This window comes from Bidens hawaiensis, unplaced genomic scaffold (assembly GCF_021521415.1).
Source record: "Bidens hawaiensis isolate Kalapana, Puna unplaced genomic scaffold, B.hawaiensis_p1.1 tig00012141_1, whole genome shotgun sequence".
Taxonomy (NCBI): domain Eukaryota; kingdom Viridiplantae; phylum Streptophyta; class Magnoliopsida; order Asterales; family Asteraceae; genus Bidens; species Bidens hawaiensis.
The window spans coordinates 230,147-248,785 of record NW_027491978.1 but is presented as its reverse complement, the minus strand read 5'-3'; the positions used below and the strand labels follow the sequence as shown (position 1 = coordinate 248,785).

The following is an 18,639-nucleotide window of genomic DNA, read 5'->3' as shown; positions in this document are numbered from 1 at the left end:
AAATTAGTGCAATTTCACTTTTGCCCACCCGAGGGTTCACACATATATACATCATATGTGCGCACCGCAAGCAGGGCTAAAAAAAAAAAAAGAAGAAATTAAAGATCTTATATGTTCCTATGCGTCCAAGTTGAAAGAAGATAAAAGGAAGTGATAGTTTATAACTATGCCCTTTGGTCGAGATTATTTATTTTAAATGAAAGGAATATTGGGTTTTAATAATCCATATTGGATGATATTAACTCTATTCGTTTCATCGTCACTGTGGGTCTCAAATTCAAAAAAGTTGGCCCCCAATGGTCCCCGTTAAAAATGACTTAACGACGTTATAGTTTTTTCTGAATTTAAAACAATGTTTTAGGGCTTTAAATCGTTAGGAGGATACTGGTTGATTGGTGTAAAACTTAGTTTGAAATAGTGATTCAAAATGACGAAACAATGCTTCAATTTGGGTGTTTGAACTTACAATTAACCAAAATCAAGTCGTTTGGATTATTGTTTCAAGCTAAGTTTTACATTAATCGACTCGTATCCTCCTAACGATCAAAAGCCCTAAAACATTGGTTTGAAATTCAGAAAAAACTATAACGTCGTTAAATCATTTTTAACGGGGGACCATTGAGGGGCAACTTTTTTGAATTTGGGACCGCCAGTGGTCATAAAACGAATAGGGATTATTATCGACTAATACCATCTAATAGGTATTATTAAAATCCAATATTCCTAAATGAAATTATAAAATCGAAAATTTCATATGCACTATACTTATTTTCTCTTTCAAATTTGTTCATTTTTGAAAGAAAAGTTACGGGAGAAAATTATTAAAAGTTTTATTCTTATCTTTACGTTCCCATTCATTAAACATAAATCATGAACACTTAAGTAAAATCAAATTTGGATCGTCAGCAGTCTCAAGTTTTACAACGTATTATTCTCACAGTCGATTGAAGCATATGAAAAATTAGAAACGAAGTGATCTTTGACAAAAAATCGTTAATATTTTTTAAACAAAACTATAAAGTCTTTGGATTACCTTTCGAAAGAAAATCGATCTAATTTAAACATTAACTTGTTTGGATAAAATTGGTATAATTTCTCGTTTCAAGTACGTCTGTCTTGTTTTTTTTTATTTACCTTTTTATATAAAAACAACAAAATAAATGTCCTAGTCGTAGTTATCGTGTGGCCCCCACTTACTTTAATGGTCCATTATTATTATTATTATTATTATTATTATTATTATTATTCCTACGATAGAAACTTGTTCAATCGGATTTGGGGGAAGCTTACGAAAACGTTTGTTCAGGTTCATCTTCATCTCGATTTACGATTCATGTTGTGAATTTTAATATTATACATAGGTTTCGTTTTGTCTCGGCAGTATCGAATGACATTAAACAATTTGTATATATAATTATGTATGCATGCGAGTACAGGAGATTGTATTTAAGCGATTGATTATGTGTAAGGTTGTTTATTGATGTTAGTTTTGGTGAATTTACGTTAAGGAGATTAAGTTAAGTGTGTTTCGGCATGATTTTTAGTAGAATATGTTGGTAATTGGACCAAAATTATGCTCAAATTTCATTTCAAGCTGTAAGTTTTATGTTTTTGGAACAGAGGTGAGCAAAAACCAAACCATGACCGAAAACCGATCAGTTATGGTTATGGTTAAGGTATCTTTGTTAACCGACTCTAACCGAACCGAGAAATATTTGTTTTTGATAGAATATTTTCCGTATTATAATTTTTTTACTTTTGTTGTATGTTGGTCAATGTAATAGAAGAGTTTTCTGTATTTAAATTTCTACTTTGATCATATTTATTTTCCATACTTTCATTAACACATCAGATAATCTTTATTATTGTATGATGAAAGGTGTTATCAATGTGAAGAAACACATGCTTCCGAATTACACCGACCACTTTGAATCGAATCGCCCTTATGACTGAAATCTAATTCTAACTATCAGTAATCAGGAGTGGAAAATTAAGGCTTAATAGGCATCATAAACTCAAAACGCAGCAGAAAAAATTAAATAACCATAACTGCCGGTTTAACCGACCGTTGGTTATGGTTATGGTTAACACTTTTCGGTTAGCTGACTTTGCACACCCCTACATTCTGTATGTGAAGTTAGATGCATACGGTAGTTTTTGTGGTTAGGTTTCTTTTGTAACTTTTATCTGATTTGTAGTTGGGGGAAATTAGCAACATCAGTTAGGTATTTTGAACCTTTTTCTGTGATAACAGTGGTTTACTTTGTTCCTTCATTTGTTATATTTAGATATTGCATTCATCTAATATAAGCGTGTTTAATCCAAATGTTTAAACATCCTTAATGTATTTTTGTTCTAATATTTATATTCTACCTTAACACATATAGGCACTTCCATGCATTGCTAATGGATTATTTACTGTATCAGGTTAAAAATGCCTCGTTATGATGATCGATATGGTACAACTCGTTTATACGTGGGTCGTTTATCTTCAAGGACGCGTTCTCGTGATTTAGAGTATCTTTTCAGCAAATATGGGAGGTAAGTGTTTTCTTCAATCTTCAGTCATCTTCTTTTTAGTTTTATTATGTATGGCATACAAAGTTTGATTCATAGAAAATAGTCTTGGGTGAACGCATGAGTGGCTTGTATAGTTGTATTTAATTGCTTTAGACTTGAGTTTTTAAGGGATTGTTTGATTCTAATTGTTGAATGACTAAGAATAGATTTGAAGGAACATTAGAAGAAAAGGAGTGAGAAATATAGGAGTGACTAAAATACCCTTTAACATGAATGAATTTGTTGAAGGTTTTGGAGGTCAAATGGTGGGAATTCTTGGCAGAGTGTTAGGAGACTTTTGATGTAGTCTTAGTTGGTGTTTTTATGGAATTGTCAACAATCCAAAAATGGTGTTTAAGTTTTGATGGGCGATGATGATGTATGATAGCCTTATTGTTTCTGGCAACCGTTTTGGCAGAGTACGCGATGTGGATATGAAGCACGACTTTGCATTTGTTGTATGTACCCCTCTGTACAACTTTTTTTTAAAAAGAGTTACTTTTTGTTATTTAAGAATGATGTTTTTATTACAAAATTATGTTTTTTTTTGCTCTTTTTGTATTTGTATTTATTTATAACAGGAGTTTAGTGATCCTCGGGATGCTGATGATGCAAGATACAGCTTGAATGGTAGAGACTTAAATGGCAGTCGGCTTCTTGTGGAATTCGCAAAGGGTGTAAGTGATTTCAGTTCATATTTTTTTATAATTTAATATATGGTAAGCTTTTGAAAATGAATTGATATACGAAAAATTATGTATCAGATTACCTTTATGTGAGTTTTGACATGTGTGGCCTGCTATCTTTGAAACCTTTTTTTCTTATAATTTACCTAATGTTTCTGATTTGACCTTTCATGAGTAAATATGCCAATTGTGTTGGCTTGGCGGATTGAATTTTTTAACCCGAACACGACCCATATTATATCTGTCCCAAAAACATCAACCCTAGCAAACACACACTTAAAATCATGTAACCTTACATGGCCTGTTTAATTCATTTATCTAAAAATGTCTCAAACGAGTTGGCACCAACTAATCAAGTTGTAAACATGTTGGTGGGTTGTCAAAAATGGTTTTAAACGGGCTAGTGGGTTGATCTGTTTAACTAATCGGGTTGGTGGGTCAACTCACTTAACTAACCCGGCCAGTTAATTAAACAGGTTAACCTGAACTGTTTTAATTATGCAAACCTAAAACCTGATTATTTTCGGGTCTTGTTGGAAACTGTCACCTTTAGTTTTTTAGGTTTAAAAATTCTAATTCTGAATTTACAAAATCCCAATTGTGTTTTGTTTGGTTAGTAGGTTGACCTGTTTACTTGACCCGCTTAAAATAAACAGATCAACCAAACCCAACCTGTGTATCAGCAGGTTAGATATGCCAGTCCAAACCCTTATATTTTCATGTCGTGTCAGAAATTGTCATAATATTCTATAGCTATAGAAATTTTAAATCTGTATTGATAAATGCTCCCAATTATGTTTCGTTTGGTTACAGACTCCACGTGGGCCTGGTGGTTCTAGAGAACATGTAGGAAGGGGCCCGCCTCTCGGGTATAATCAGGTTAGATATGTCAGTTTAACTTTAAACCCTAGTTATTTTCGTGCCGTGTCAGAATTGTCATCTCTAGGTCTATACTCAATAGCTTTAGAAATTTTTAATCTGTATTGATAAATTCTCCCAATTATGTTTTGTTTGGTTATAGACTCCACGTGGGTCCGGTGGTTCTAGAGAATATGTAGGAAGGGGTCCACCTCCAGGGTCGGGTCGGTGTTTCAATTGTGGGCTTGATGGTCACTGGGCCCGAGATTGCAAAGCTGGCGACTGGAAAAACAAATGCTATCGTTGTGGTGAAAGGGGCCACATTGAAAGACACTGTCAAAATAGCCCCAAAAAGCTCAAGTTAGTAATCCTTATTAAATATATTTTCATCAATTTGTTATTTCTTGATACAACGAATTGATCATATTAATAATGTTAATTGTTTTGCAGACATACTAGAAGCTTCTCAAGGTCACCAGTTCGGTCACGCTCTCCTCGTCGTCGCCAAAACCGCAGCCCAAGTTACAGCCGAAGCCGTAGCTACAGGTAGAAAATAGAAGGGTTGGGGCGGTTTGTGTACTGGGTCAACACTGGTTTTGGGTACGATGTATTACAAAAAGCTTCTAAAATTTCTAATTTTTATACATAATTAATAGTCAAGTGTTATTATAATTACAAAAAAGAATATTTATTTAGTAATCAACTAGTTTAATGAATAAAATGATTTCATTGGTCTTATGTGTCTTGGGGTGTAAACGAGCTGGGCTAGAGCTCGCCTAAGCTCAACCTTGGCGTGTTAAGAGAACTGGAGCTTGGCTCGGCTCGTTTAGTATTTATTATTTAGTATATTATAAATTAAAATGCATGTATATAACATGATAGATTTTCAGTTAATTTTAATTATATATCTATATATTACAGTAATAATATCTTATACATTTGTATTTAGTATATAAAAGAATTATATAACTAATAGGATTCGTTTAAGTTTGGTAGCCTAGTCGACTTCCATAAGTATTGTTTTTTTTTTGTAATCTTTTTGACAAGAGTTAATAAATTTTTGTTCTTGTTTGGTGCCAGTCGTTCAAGATCTCCCGAAAAGAAAGAACGTATTGTTGACCATGAAAGGAGGTCAAAGAGTCCCCGTGACTCCAGGAGCCCAAGCCGTAGTCCCGATGCACGTGGTTCACCACCTCCTTCAAAGGGAAAGAACCACAGCCCGACTCCTAATGAAGACAGGGCTAGCCCGTCTCCTGACCGTGTTAACTCAGAGTACGGCATGAGCCCACAAAGAGCAAAGAGTCAAAGTCCAGCTGAAGCCAATGGTAGGAGCCGTAGCCCTAGCCCTGTGCGTGAGAGCCCGGTTGACCGTGATGTGGATGCGCCTCAGGGTAGCCCGGTTGATGAAGAGGGTCTGGTTGTTGAAGGAAGTCCAGCTGATGGTGACGAAGAGAATTGAGAGGTGAGCGAGGCGTCTTTTATTTTTAAGTAGTTGAAAGACAGACTTTTGAGAAACTAGCGTTTATGGTTAATGTGTTTTGGTGTTGAGAGATGGTTAAAACGAAAATGAGGACTTTTTCGTGTTGGTTAATGTTGGAATAATTACTTTTAAGGAACTTGTTTAGCGTAAGTTGCGCTTTATCTGATTATGTTTGTGAGCTTTGGTTGCTTGTCTGGAGTTTTTAGTTTCGTTCGTGGTCACAGGTTTTCATTATAGTTTTTCGACCTATTTGCTAGGGTCACGATCTTAATTGTTGGATTAAGTAGATACTTATTGTGGATTAGGAAAAACAAAAACAAAAATGATTGAAATTACCTACTATATAAACTGTAATTGTCAAACTGAACTGTTGCTTAGACTATTTTTTTTTTCTTTCTATTTGAAGAAATAGGTAAAAAACCATAAAAAAAAAAAAGGAAAACTGTTGTTAATTTACTTACATTATAATTTTCACATATTACTTGTTCAACAGCTTTGTAAGGATATACCATTTCATTTGTGGATATATATTTGAATTCCATCAAACTTCACTAACCAAGCCAATTTATTTATGGTGGCAATCATGACCATTATTTGCTGAAGTCGCTAGGTGGTGCCAAGTTGATGAAGTGGGAGTTGCGAGTACTCGGCGTAATCGGGAAGTACATGGGAACTGCTTGCAGAGTACTCGGCCTAGACGGAGAGTACTCGGGGTTTACTTGTTGAGTACGCGATGCTTAGGAACCATATTTCAAAGAATTGGTTAACTAGGGCAAACTTAAGTTGTATATAGATTTATTTGTGTCACCTTAAAGTAGACAATGTGTCAAAAAAAAATACAACAATTATAAAACTTGTTAACTTATAATTATAATGAATATAAACAGATTAGCCACATCAATGACCACTGTTTGTACCAACCACCTACTCGTCATCGGCACTGCCACCACTTTACCATTGATGTTGCCCACCGACACATCCACTGCACCGCTGCCATCAATTATGCCACTGTCGACACCACCGTCACCCAACTCCACTTTGGCCAAAAGTACCTGAACAAAACTGTTATTTTTCTTTACACGTTTTGACCCGAAATCATTTTACTAAAAGTTCATATTGACTGAACTCGTTTTAACCTGACACTCGTCCCTGCCCACTGCCCAGTATGCCAAACTTAATAAAAACTAATAGATTATGAAAGATCCAAAAACCAACACATTAACTAGCTTTGACTTAAGCACAAAATCAAACCAAAATAGTCATGCCCATCCCTATGTTCTAACACATTTACTTATTTTAGAAACAAGTCAAATCAAGAAAATTAAACCTTCAAAGAACATACTGTACCAACTAACCATATCATGCATTCACATCCCCTATAAATCTATCATCACCATTTCAAATCTATAATCAAATCTACATATATACAATAACATGTCACAAGTTCAAACAACATTAAAGACAATTGTTAGATTGAGTCACTAAGCGGACCAATACCCAACTCATCTTCTATTTCATCGGTGTCTTCAAACAGTTTCAAAAACCGCGCATGTTCATGCTTTCTTTTCCTTTTTAGCCAATACTTGTAACCAACAATCAATCCCATGACTGGTAGTACGGTTAAAACTGTAACACTTATACCAATGATTAGTTTTGTGGACCAATGCATCCCGTTTTCTTCATGAGCATGCGAGGCATTATCCGAGCTCTTGCCCGTGCCTACAACAATTATTTTATTAGTGTCACGAAAAGTCAAAACAATCAAAATAAAATATGACTAATGGGTTATGGATAGTAAAGATTGTTGTGGATTTAGTTATGAATAGGTTGACCTGGGTTATGTTTTATCTCTAATGGGCCAGATATGTATATATAGCTTAAACGTAAAGGGTTCACATGGGTGAAAAGTATCCCAAACTCTATTTTTTTATGCATAAAGTGATAAAACCTTATAAATCAATCTTTTCAAGAAACTAGACTATGAAATAATATGAATTTTCTTTGACTATATTTATATAAAGATGATTCTAGTGGTTACAAGAAATTTGTTTAATAAACGAGCCTACGCCTGAGCTTCACTCAACCAGCTCAAAAATCTAAACGGGCCTATTACTTATATGATTTTATTTAATGTATTAATATGTATAAAAAGGTAACTAAAAAATACACAAAAATAATTAAAAACATATATATATTGATTAATAAATAATAAATGAGCCAAGCTTGAGCTTAAAAATACGACTAACGAGCCGATCCCAAGGTTTAGTACGGTAAAACAGCTCGAGCTTGAGCTCTTGTAAGTCAAAATGAGCCGAGCTCGACCCTAGTCAAGCTAAGGCTCAGTTCGTTTACATCTCTAATGAATTCTATGTCTAATGGGTAAAAATAATTCTAAAAGGAAGCAGCTAAACAAAGGATTAAATGGGTCAAAATTTGCCTTATGAGTATTAGTGCATACAACCTTCTAATTTCTTCTAAATACTTTTAGTCGAAACACAGAAAAAAAAAAACATAAACTTCAATCATATACATACAAGTTACTCATATAGACTTAAAATATATTGGACAAAAACTGTTTTAACTTTAACCCAACCCGAACCGTTTCAAGCCACACAAGGATGTACCCATTTGCCACATCTAAATAAACTACATGTTTGCATGATATGCATATAGGATATCAGAAAGAAAATACCTTTTTTGACACACTCAGGACAGAAAAACGTTGCATTAAACTCCTTGCTTTTGGCACGAACGTACCGACCATCATCAGATTCAAAATCAGACGGGCAAAATTCTCACTCGTCAAACACATCATCAGATGTAAATCGATCCTCTTCATAAAATCCACATCTTTTGCATTTTGTACTTTCAAAACTTGTGAGCGGCTGAAATAATATTACATGACTTAAAACTCGTTTCAAAACAATAAACACTAAAATTGGTGTTAATATATACCTGAAAAGATTCTTCACCCTTGAAAGTATATAAATTATTTTTCTTCTTCACATCTGGTAAAACCGTCTTATTCTCCCCATTACATTTAAAGTAGACTTTAGGTGTTGATGCTAGTATTTCATGGGTTGTATATATTTCAAGAGATTGAAGTGTAACAACTGCTGATAATAATAGTTCTGCAAACAAACAGGAAAGCAATGAAACCAGCATTTATATACATACATCTTCAAGTCATGATCATATTAAGAAACCAAACTATAGCCCAGGGTAGGGTTGTTAGAAAGCTTGTGACTCAGAACTCGAAAAAAGCTAGCTCAAATAATTTTACATTTATTTATTATATATATTTATATGTATATACTAGGGGTGTAAACGAGCCGATCCAAGGTCGAGCCCTTTTTCTAAAGCTCGAGCACGGATCTTGTGTACTTATTTCAAGCTCGGGGTCGGCTTGTTTATTATTTACTAAATAACTTATATACTTTTATAACTATTTTATATATTTGAGAAAAACCTTAAATGATATTAAGCTCGGCTCGAGCTCAAAAAGTAAAGGAGCTTTATTTTATGCTTGGGCTCTGCTCATTTTGAGCTTTTTTTTATCGATCCGAGCTCAAGTAGCCCGTGAGCTGCTCGGCTCGTTTACACCCCCAAGTACTATGTGCATAATCATATTCATATAAAGAAGCATTTTATGATATTTTGTTTAATGAGTTTCCTTTTATATTTTGTTGATGCAAATGGGTTTAAAGAAAGACCTTTATGAATCTTTTGTTCTTTCCAATTAACATATTGCAAATTAGTTACAAAATATAGTGTTTCAATATTATATATCGAGTTCAATTTTGTGTGTGTATATATACTTCATAAATTAATCATTTAAACCAGGCCAAACTGAACTGAGCCAGCTCGGTTTAAAATTTAGCCGAGCGGAGCTTGGCCTGGGTCGGCTCATTCCAGGGGAAAATATTTGATTAATAAAGCTAAGCTAAAGAAGTTAGTTAAACCTAGATAGAAGATGTTATTCAATATCCAGCTAAATGAATTCGATAATCAGCTCAATTATTACCTGGAAAACAAAGGAGAATAATAATAATGGAAACCCTAGAATTCGCCATTGGAGTAAATAATCAATCAATCATCGATAGTGTTCCAAACTATGTAACAAAAAATTGCATCGTAAACTTATATGTTTGAAGCTACGGATGAACGTATAAAAGGTGGAAATAAAGGTATAAAATTTAGAAAAATACAAACATACAAGTTAATCATATTACTAGTTGTAAACCAAAAACGTAAAATCAAGAATTGTTTTAAAACAATAAGTATAAAAATTTCTATAATATTGGATTGTCATCTCTAGGTGTTTGCACGCTATACACCTCATGTGGTGACGAAACTCGAAAACATAATATCTAGTGACATAATATATTTTCGATAGTTGAAAGAGGTCTTATATGATCATAAAATATTTTTTGTCAGGCACTTACCGTATGTTTGCGCTTGGTTGATCTAAATTCTTTACTATTGGATTATTAAATTGCCAGGTTATTCGTCAAGACATTGATCTATATTATATTGATAACACCTTTTTCTATAACAAAACATTTCAATTTTTACTAATGGCATGATTCAATACCGGGCTCAACATTTGATCTTGGGCCCTAATGATTCAACCCATTGGGCCAAACCAAACTCACTTCTTATTAGTGTCATCTCATCTCCCTCTCTGCACAAACCAGGTATTCTTAGGAACCGGTATCAAGGTAGAAACCGGTTTCGGATATGGTCAATAAAAGTCAAAACTAGGTCAGGCAGAAACTGGTTCCAGCCTCCAGGTATAGTTGGGTATTTGACTGGGTTTTCTGTTTTTCCTTTTTGGGTTTCGGGTCAGTTGGATTTTGACCAAGTAACGTTGGAATCGGTTCCAGCGGGTCCGGTTCGGGTAAGGGTAGGAATCGATTTCGGGTCGGGTTCGAAGTCAGGTATTTTGTGCACCTCTATCCCTCCCCCGTCTCCAAGATCACAACTGCAACTTCTCTTTCTCTACTCTTTGGACATCTTATGCCTTATATGTAGTTATGGTGTAACATCCCCAAAATTTCGATCCAAATTTGACAACTAAGTAAAGTTGAATGATCAAAATTATTCCCTAAAATAAGTGTTGGGAAAATTTAAATAAAGAAAACAAGATCATTCTATAAGGAAATAAAATATTCCTTAAATAAAGTCATCTAATGTTAAGGATATGGAATAAAGAAATTCCATCCCACATTGAAAGATGTAAGAAAGTGGAAGCATTCCACATGGGTATAAATAAAGAAATTTAAACCCACCCATCCCACATGAAAATGGTGGTAAAGAAATGGAAGCTCTTTATAAGGAAGAGATTTTCCATAATAGTATTCTTATATGCCTAGCATGCACCCAGTGGTCCTAGCGGAGGGTGCGAAGCACCCAACGAGCACGCGCGCGGGCGAAGGGCGATGGGTGCAATGTGGCGCTTTGATGGCGCACTTTGCACTTCACACGCTCGCATCGCCGCGAGCCGCTTAGCTATCAAAGACAAGGGACTAAAAGTGAAAAATAATATTCAGGGACCCATCGCGCTACGCGATGAGTCCAAGAAGACGGCCATCGCGTACCGCGATGGGACGTGATGACACATCACACACGTGTCACACTATGGTGACACGTGGCAGCAGGGAAGGACACGTGGCGCCCATGCAAAAATGGCGGCGTCGCGGTACGCGACGGCCAAGGAAGAGGACCCATTGCGTACCACGATGGGACCCAAAATCAGCTATAAAAGGGAGGGGTCACGGCTCATTCATTCTTACACCAAACTCTCTCTACCTCGGTTTCCGTGCCCCAACCCGACAATCGTCACCTCGTAATCTGTGACATACACCGACGATACCTCGAAGCGCGTGCCACCCAAAATAACCCAACATTCTATCTCGAAGTACGTGCAAGACACGACGAACACCATATGTCGCCTCATTTTGCGTGCCAACCTTGAAGTTCGTGCCAAGCTCTAAGGCTCCAACAGTCTAAGCTCTAGAACGCGATAGAGAGTGAAAGTGCTGCTCGATCAATCTTAGTAATATAATTTCGAATACCGTGTAAGGTAGGGATCTGCCTAAGTCATTATTATTATTATTATTATTATTATTATTATTATTATTATTATTATTATTATTATTATTATTATTATTATTATTATTATTATTATTATTATTATTATGGCTTAGACTACAGTTAGGGATATAGCCCAAACCTTGATCATAATTATGTTTACATAAGCTTTTAAACATTCAAAGGATTATAGTAATGTTTCTTTACAATTAAGAAACACATGTTTTTCATTCATAAGGATATAGTCAAGATATAGTTTCTTAACGATTAAGAAACATAGCATTTCATACACAAGGAATATAGTAAAAACATTGTTTCTTTATGATTAAGAAACATAAGATTTTACATTCAATACTAGCAGTCAATGAATGTTTCTTCTTGAAGAAGAAACAGATTATGGATGTTTCTTCATGAAAAAGAAACTCAACATATGATTTAGTAATTAAACAAAGAGACTACAAGTCTAAATATTTCATTCAAACAAATGATCAATCAAGGTTTAAAGCTATTTAAACCAGACTAAAGGTCTATAGCCGGATCAAGTGACGATCCAGATATTTATATACCTATTTTATTATAGGTCAATCAATCATTCAATCAGTCAGTCAATCAATCATTCATTCACAGTCAAGGTTTCAAATGAAATCGCCATATCATTCAGAACAGACAATCACAGGTGAATACGTTCAAACCTTTTTAATCAGTCAAAACATATTCATACTCAATGAGACGAACGGGTGTTTGTCTTAACGAGTCAATCAATGTCTACATGAGATAATGAAATCTCTAAAACATTATAATACAAAGTAGAGAATAATATCAACTCAGACCGAATACGCATATGTCTGGATCCAAACATAACTGTTAAAGCTCAATCAATCAATCAAAGGCAATGAAGCCGCGAGCTTAAACGGTCATGACCAGTTCTCTAGTCAGGGCCGTTTGGCTCGGAGAATACCGTTGTGTGTGTAAGGCAGTGGTACATATACCGGAAGTAGAAATGCTTCCGCTGAGATTGTCAAGAAAACTACGTTTGTATTGTAATGTCCTTCAAATGTTTTATAGAGTCATACGTGTTCACCAGCATATAGATGACGTATTTTTCCCACATTTCAGGGAATACAGATTAGTACAGGTAGCAAGACATTCATGGAGATAGATGCTCGCAAGGTAATGATGGCTCAGTTTTAATTATTAAAATATTGCGACGGTATTTCAACAAGCTTTATAAATCAAACACCGGGTATTTATTATCCGAGAAGTTTTCAAATAAATTAATATTTTATTCAACCAAATTCTTCCGCTAAAATAACCCGCAACTCTGATGTACTTACAAAACAGGTACCAACTATTTGTCACACGCCTAGGCCTAAACCGGGGTGTGACAGGTTGGTATCAGAGCCATTGATCTTAGCGAATAGGTATAAATTATACCTAGGCTTTGATCATAGATAAATATCAATCATATTATAGAACCATCAGTTTCAACGAATTAGGTATTAATATATTAGTACCTAAGTTGTAACTTCTTGTGGAATAAATAGGGATAAGCAAAGATTGAAAGTTATATATCCCTAAACATAATCTGTAGCAATGTCTTATACAAACTACTTTAGGCATATACGCTAAGTAGCAAGACATTCAATCACTGCATTCGAATCTGAGCCATCAGATATGGCCAGTAATAATAACAACTGTTATACAATCTTTTTCAGTCAAAGAACAATCAATGGTTCCTAATTTGCCATATAGAGGGCAAACAAAGAATCTTCCTGACAATCAATAAACAGAAAGAGCAATCTTATTACATAATCATCAGTCATGATAAATTAGATATTTAACAGAAAAATATCTAAACATTCAAATATTATTGATAAGGTAAATTGTACAAATAAGATAGGAACGCATTCCTATTTTCAATCAAATCTCACGCAGATTTCCAATCATAATAGTTATACCATTCAAACCTCAATCCGGTAAAAGAAAGGGATGTATTGGAACATCTCTACTCCTAATTCATGTGTCAAGTAACGAAGATTCAGATCAAATGACAATGGAAGGAAATTCAGATTCATTCAATACTCCACCAGTTCTGATAAGTGTAAATCAGAATACGCAAGGAGTAGGATCAAGTGAATCAAAACCAATATCGTCAAAAGGGAAAATGGAGTAATGGAGACAATTATCAAGGACAAACAATATATTTAGCATTTCAAAATCCTTACTTCACTCACACTCAAGGAAAATTGCTTGAATACGATTCAGAATTTCCTTAGAAGGAATGTATGACATTGAAAATAATTCTAATTATTACGAAATTAATGTTACCAAATTAACATAAGCAATGCTTAAGAAAGAAATGGAAAACAAGGAAAGACAAAAGCAAAAGCATCAAGAAGGAAAAACAAGATCAAGAAATCAATCATCCGCTGGAAGAAGTAGACAATAAGTTGTAATAAGTATAGCAATAGTAGTTTTGTGCATTCTTACTACTACAACATAAATAAAAGATATGTTTTATTTTCTTCGAAATACTAAACTTATCTTTAAATTATGTCATGAAATAGAAAGCATAAAACTCTTAGAATTATTCTCCCAGCAAGTTTGGAAAGTTCAGGTGGACAATATTCAGAGAATAAATAACTCCAAATCAATGCCAAAAGAGTATATCGCAAAAGAGACATAAACAAACCTAGGAGGAGAATTAGAAATTCTCATGGGTTGTCTGTACACAAGGTATGTACTAGTCATTTCAAGAGCATACAATAAAGGACAAACTAGTAATATCTAAGTAGAACCTTATCGACAATCATTAAGATATTCTGATGGTAATTAAGAGATATATGGATATATCTTCTTATAAAAGTTCTTTAATATTATTTCTCAGTCAAAAGGGTAAAACATATGGATTGTACCCAGCACAAAACAAATAACCTTAAGGAAAGGTTAGTCAAGGTCCGAAAAAAAATTGGAAAGGAAATTCCTCCAAGGATACGACAAATCTACGAAACGATTCCTTGTAGCATTAAGTTCACATATCACATAGTTTATTATCAGTATATAAGTTTCTTTCATACTCAGAATGACAAACCTAAAACAGTCAGTAAATAATGATGAAATTTCCAATTAAAGAAGCAACAAGAATATGATGCAATCTGGCCATAAGATTCCTGAATGATATTTAGTCAAAATGCATGAGAGAATTCATGACACAATGATCTCTCTTATCGATGTAATAAAAGAAGAGATATATAAACATTCAAATAAGATTATTAGAACTCACCCATGCCGAAATCCTTATCATCATGGAAAAACCATTATAGTTTCAATATAGATAATAAGAACTTCAAGAAACTTAAGGTTGTAGTTTTAAGAACTTCAAAACCTACGAACCAAAGGAGTTCTATGGAAATCAAGGTATTATACCAACTTTACGATGACTTGAAGAGATCGAGTCCATCGTTATTATTAGTCAATGTACTAAGATTCAAAGAACTTAGTACACATCTTTGAAACTCAAAGGTGAAGCTCTAGAATAATGGAACATTCTAATCATGAGAAATGACAGAGAAACCTTGTTGTAACATCCCGAAATTTCCAAAATAATATAAATTATATTATTTAATAATGGAGGTAAAGTTTACTCGGGTTATCGGGAAATAATTAAATAGAGAAGGAGTTGATATGGGTCGGGCTAGTGTTGGTTAATGGATATGGGTTATGGACTTGGGTCATGAAGGAAGGAAGGATGAGACCATGGGCTTAAGCCCATGATCCATAATTATAAAAGCCTTAATTACCCAATTATCATTCATTTCTCATACTCCATACACCACCCAAAACACATAATTAGCTCTCTCTCATCCTACTCTCTCTCTCTCTAAGCCGAAACCAAGAAGAAGAAGAAGAAGGAGATCCGATTTACGACCCGAGTTAGACGCGCACAGCTCGAGAAGGAATAACCAGTAGCGGAAGAAGTAACCGAGTTCAGGTGAGTTTCTAGCCCCATTTCCTTGTTATATTTTCGGGGCTGTGTGCATACTCGATGTGAAGTATGAATACACTTACCTTAAGTGGTAAGTGTATGTTATAGATGTTATACGAGGTAGCTATTATACAATGCTTGTCGGTACGTGAACGATCTTCGGATATTGCACGATTTTCGTTTGTTATTTGTCTCTTCGCAGGTACCGCTCCCGCAGTCATTGATTATCACAGCGGAGCAGCCTGTGGATCCGCCAGAGGACATTGCTGATGATCAGCCACATCAGTTGATGTTTGGGTTACCTTTTTACTTTATTTTGTTTTTTTTATTCTCATGGTTTGTATTATATTACTATTATATTTGTTGGAATACTGTATGGGTAACCGGTTGGGTGTATATGTTTATATATCTTTTGGTTGCTGTTGTGTTTGATTTATATGTATATTTTGTTGTAACCGAACTTTGTAGGTGTAGTTCACTATAAACCCTCACGATACCCCACTCGTTCTCCCGGGCTACCGGGAGGTTTACAGGGCTTGTTGCATACGCTAAATGCAATCGTGATTCCTACGAAAGTGAGTTAGGTCTTTTAATGTTTTAACTAATTTAACAAAATTTATTATGAAACGACTTAATTTGGCTCAGTAATTGTTTTAATAAAATTACAAGAAAATCATTTTCATAACTCTTAAAAGACCTATGTCTTACACTTGTGAGAAGCTTGCTTCTACACATCTCGAGATTTTGCAGGTTCGATTGTCAGTTTGGTAATTGGATGAGACGAGAGTATACGAGTGTTTATGAGAGTTCACGAGCCGACTGGTCCTTCTCCAGTCCCGTTGATATCAGGTGATTTCAGTTTCATAATTTATTTTGTTTTTATTACTTTAAACGTTAAAAGTGTAATTGTATAATTGTTAGTTAAACCGCCACATTTGAGCCCCGAATTTTAAAATTGCTTATTAGTCAAAAATTCAATTTCAACCCCGTCCCTCAATGTTTATTAATCGTTTTATCTATTTTAACATTGAGGACAATGTAAACCTCAAGTGTGGGGATGGGGGATTTGAAAGATATTAGCCCGATGGTACCTCGAAGAGTGTTCAGAAACCAAAGTTGTTAACTGTTAATTATTGCCATTAATGCCAAGTCACAGGTTTCTGGTCATGGTTGGTTTTTCAGCTTCTCATTAGTCTTACTCACAAATGTTTTTATAAAGAGAAGTTGAAAATGGGGTCATTTAGGCGGGGATAACGAGTCAAGGGGACGGGTATACATGTTTCATATCGGCAGCCCATTATTCCAGACATATTGTGAGATGGCCCCCTATACTTAATACACATACTATATAATAGATATAAAACACGTCTTACACCATTGATTGAGGGAAACCGGTATGTTTTACAGAGTTAGAACTTGCTTGTCACATGCTTATCGAGATCTTAATACCACCACCTGTATGGAGATTAGGACTTTAGAAAACCCTTTCATACACTATTCCCCCCACTAAATAAATTTCCTTACCCGACATTATTCCCCTAGGAGCCCATTTGGACCATATTCCTTTTCATTTATTAAACTGAACATTACACACCATTTCAGCCTTGGCCTTCACTTTATTTTAACCCTGTGTGATGAAATCCAGTTCGTTATCGAGTTGTATATAGTCAGTTGTTGAGCATAGTACACAATGTACTTATGTCTCGGTTGAGTTGTAAATATGTGTTTATCAGAGTTGTATATTTAGTTGCTTTAGTATATTGTCTATCAGTTGAAAAAAAAAATCAGCAAAAAGCCAAAAAGAAAGTCAGTTCTTATTCAATTATGTAATTAGCAGTCCGTTTGTTTTAGATTAGTTGTCAGTATATTTGTTTAACTGGGTTTCATCCACCTTAGTCACTAAATATGCCTATTCCGCACCCAACCTAAACCTCAGCAAAACCTTAGTCCGAGTCTTTATGCAACCGGTGGGTAATGGGTGGAGATAAGACTGGCCTACAAGCTTATTAAGTGTGACTCATATTTGGTATTTGAGGGTAGAGACATATACTGGCACATCTTTTGCTAGTCCAGATATTAAACCGAGAGGAGTGTTGATAGTGTGAGGGGTATGAACATGTATGCCTTAACCGGAAACAAAGTACACTCGTCTGGGCGGCTCTATTGTTTTTATAGCATCATTTAACTTTATTTGTGAGATATCAATCTAAAAACAGTGTTAGTCTGGGAAACTGGGTATGACCTTAAACCTTACTATTATTAATGGCGATAATCTACATACCTATGATTGAGGTTGATGTTTACTTTAGAGTTTTGCTTGAGGGCAAGCAAAAGATAAGTGTGGGGATGTGATGGTCGGTTAATATGTATATGTTTTAGTTCGTTTATTGCTTAGCTTTAACTGTTTATTCTAGAACTATCGATACTTCATACGTGTATTATTGGATATCAGGTCACGGGTGTTAAAGTGCTCTATTTGGACCTGTTGTGACACGGAATGAAGACCCGGGATGTCCAGCACGCATAACGAGACAAGATATGAAGTTTGCTGATGACACGTCCCATCGCGATACGCGATGGGCTTGGCTGAAGACCCATAGCGTATCGCTATGGGTTTAAAATGATCGTTGACTTTTCTAGTCCATCTCAATACGCGATGGACCATTGAAGACCCCATCGCGTATCGCGATGGAGTGTGCAGACGGGAAATTTAGGTTGTAAACATATTGTTCATTCTAAAGAAACCTAACTCCGTTTTGACGACCAAGAAGCGATTCCAGCAGTCCAAGAAGGCGATTTTCACTATCCTAGCTCGTTCCAAGACCCTACATATGATTCCTATCATCCATATCGAAGATTCAATGATGTCAAGGCTTGGCTAATCTCCTAGAATCGCACCCGGGATGTATAGTTTGTAACATTTTACAGTTTTTCTCATGTGATTTGGAATACTTGTGTATTGTTATTGATGATTGATA

General features: G+C 35.1%; 2 protein-coding genes across 5 annotated transcripts; one reads left to right on the top strand and one right to left on the bottom strand.

Annotated features, from left to right (window-relative positions):
- The first annotated feature begins 1,286 nt into the window (after window positions 1-1,286).
- On the top strand, window positions 1,287-5,664 carry LOC143540151 (serine/arginine-rich splicing factor RS2Z33-like). 4 transcript variants are annotated; one of them, XM_077033289.1, is made up of 8 exons: window positions 1,287-1,306; window positions 2,428-2,541; window positions 2,809-3,017; window positions 3,141-3,236; window positions 4,059-4,124; window positions 4,267-4,463; window positions 4,554-4,649; window positions 5,184-5,661. In XM_077033289.1, exons 3-8 carry the CDS (start codon window positions 2,931-2,933, stop codon window positions 5,560-5,562), a joined length of 921 nt encoding a protein of 306 aa, XP_076889404.1. In that variant the 5' UTR covers window positions 1,287-1,306; window positions 2,428-2,541; window positions 2,809-2,930; the 3' UTR covers window positions 5,563-5,661. The 4 variants fall into 4 exon arrangements, with proteins under 4 accessions (XP_076889404.1, XP_076889405.1, XP_076889403.1 ...); XM_077033288.1 differs by lacking the exon at window positions 1,287-1,306 and having other exon boundaries at window positions 2,419-2,541; XM_077033287.1 differs by lacking the exon at window positions 1,287-1,306 and having other exon boundaries at window positions 2,978-3,017; window positions 5,184-5,663.
- A 1,263-nt stretch (window positions 5,665-6,927) lies between these two features.
- LOC143540135 (uncharacterized) lies at window positions 6,928-9,690 on the bottom strand. Its single transcript, XM_077033279.1, has 4 exons — window positions 9,608-9,690; window positions 8,539-8,714; window positions 8,276-8,468; window positions 6,928-7,302 (listed from the first exon to the last, which is right to left on the bottom strand). The coding sequence occupies exons 1-3, from the start codon at window positions 9,654-9,656 to the stop codon at window positions 8,379-8,381; spliced, it is 315 nt and encodes a 104-aa protein (XP_076889394.1). The 5' UTR covers window positions 9,657-9,690; the 3' UTR covers window positions 6,928-7,302; window positions 8,276-8,378.
- Window positions 9,691-18,639: the final 8,949 nt, after the last annotated feature.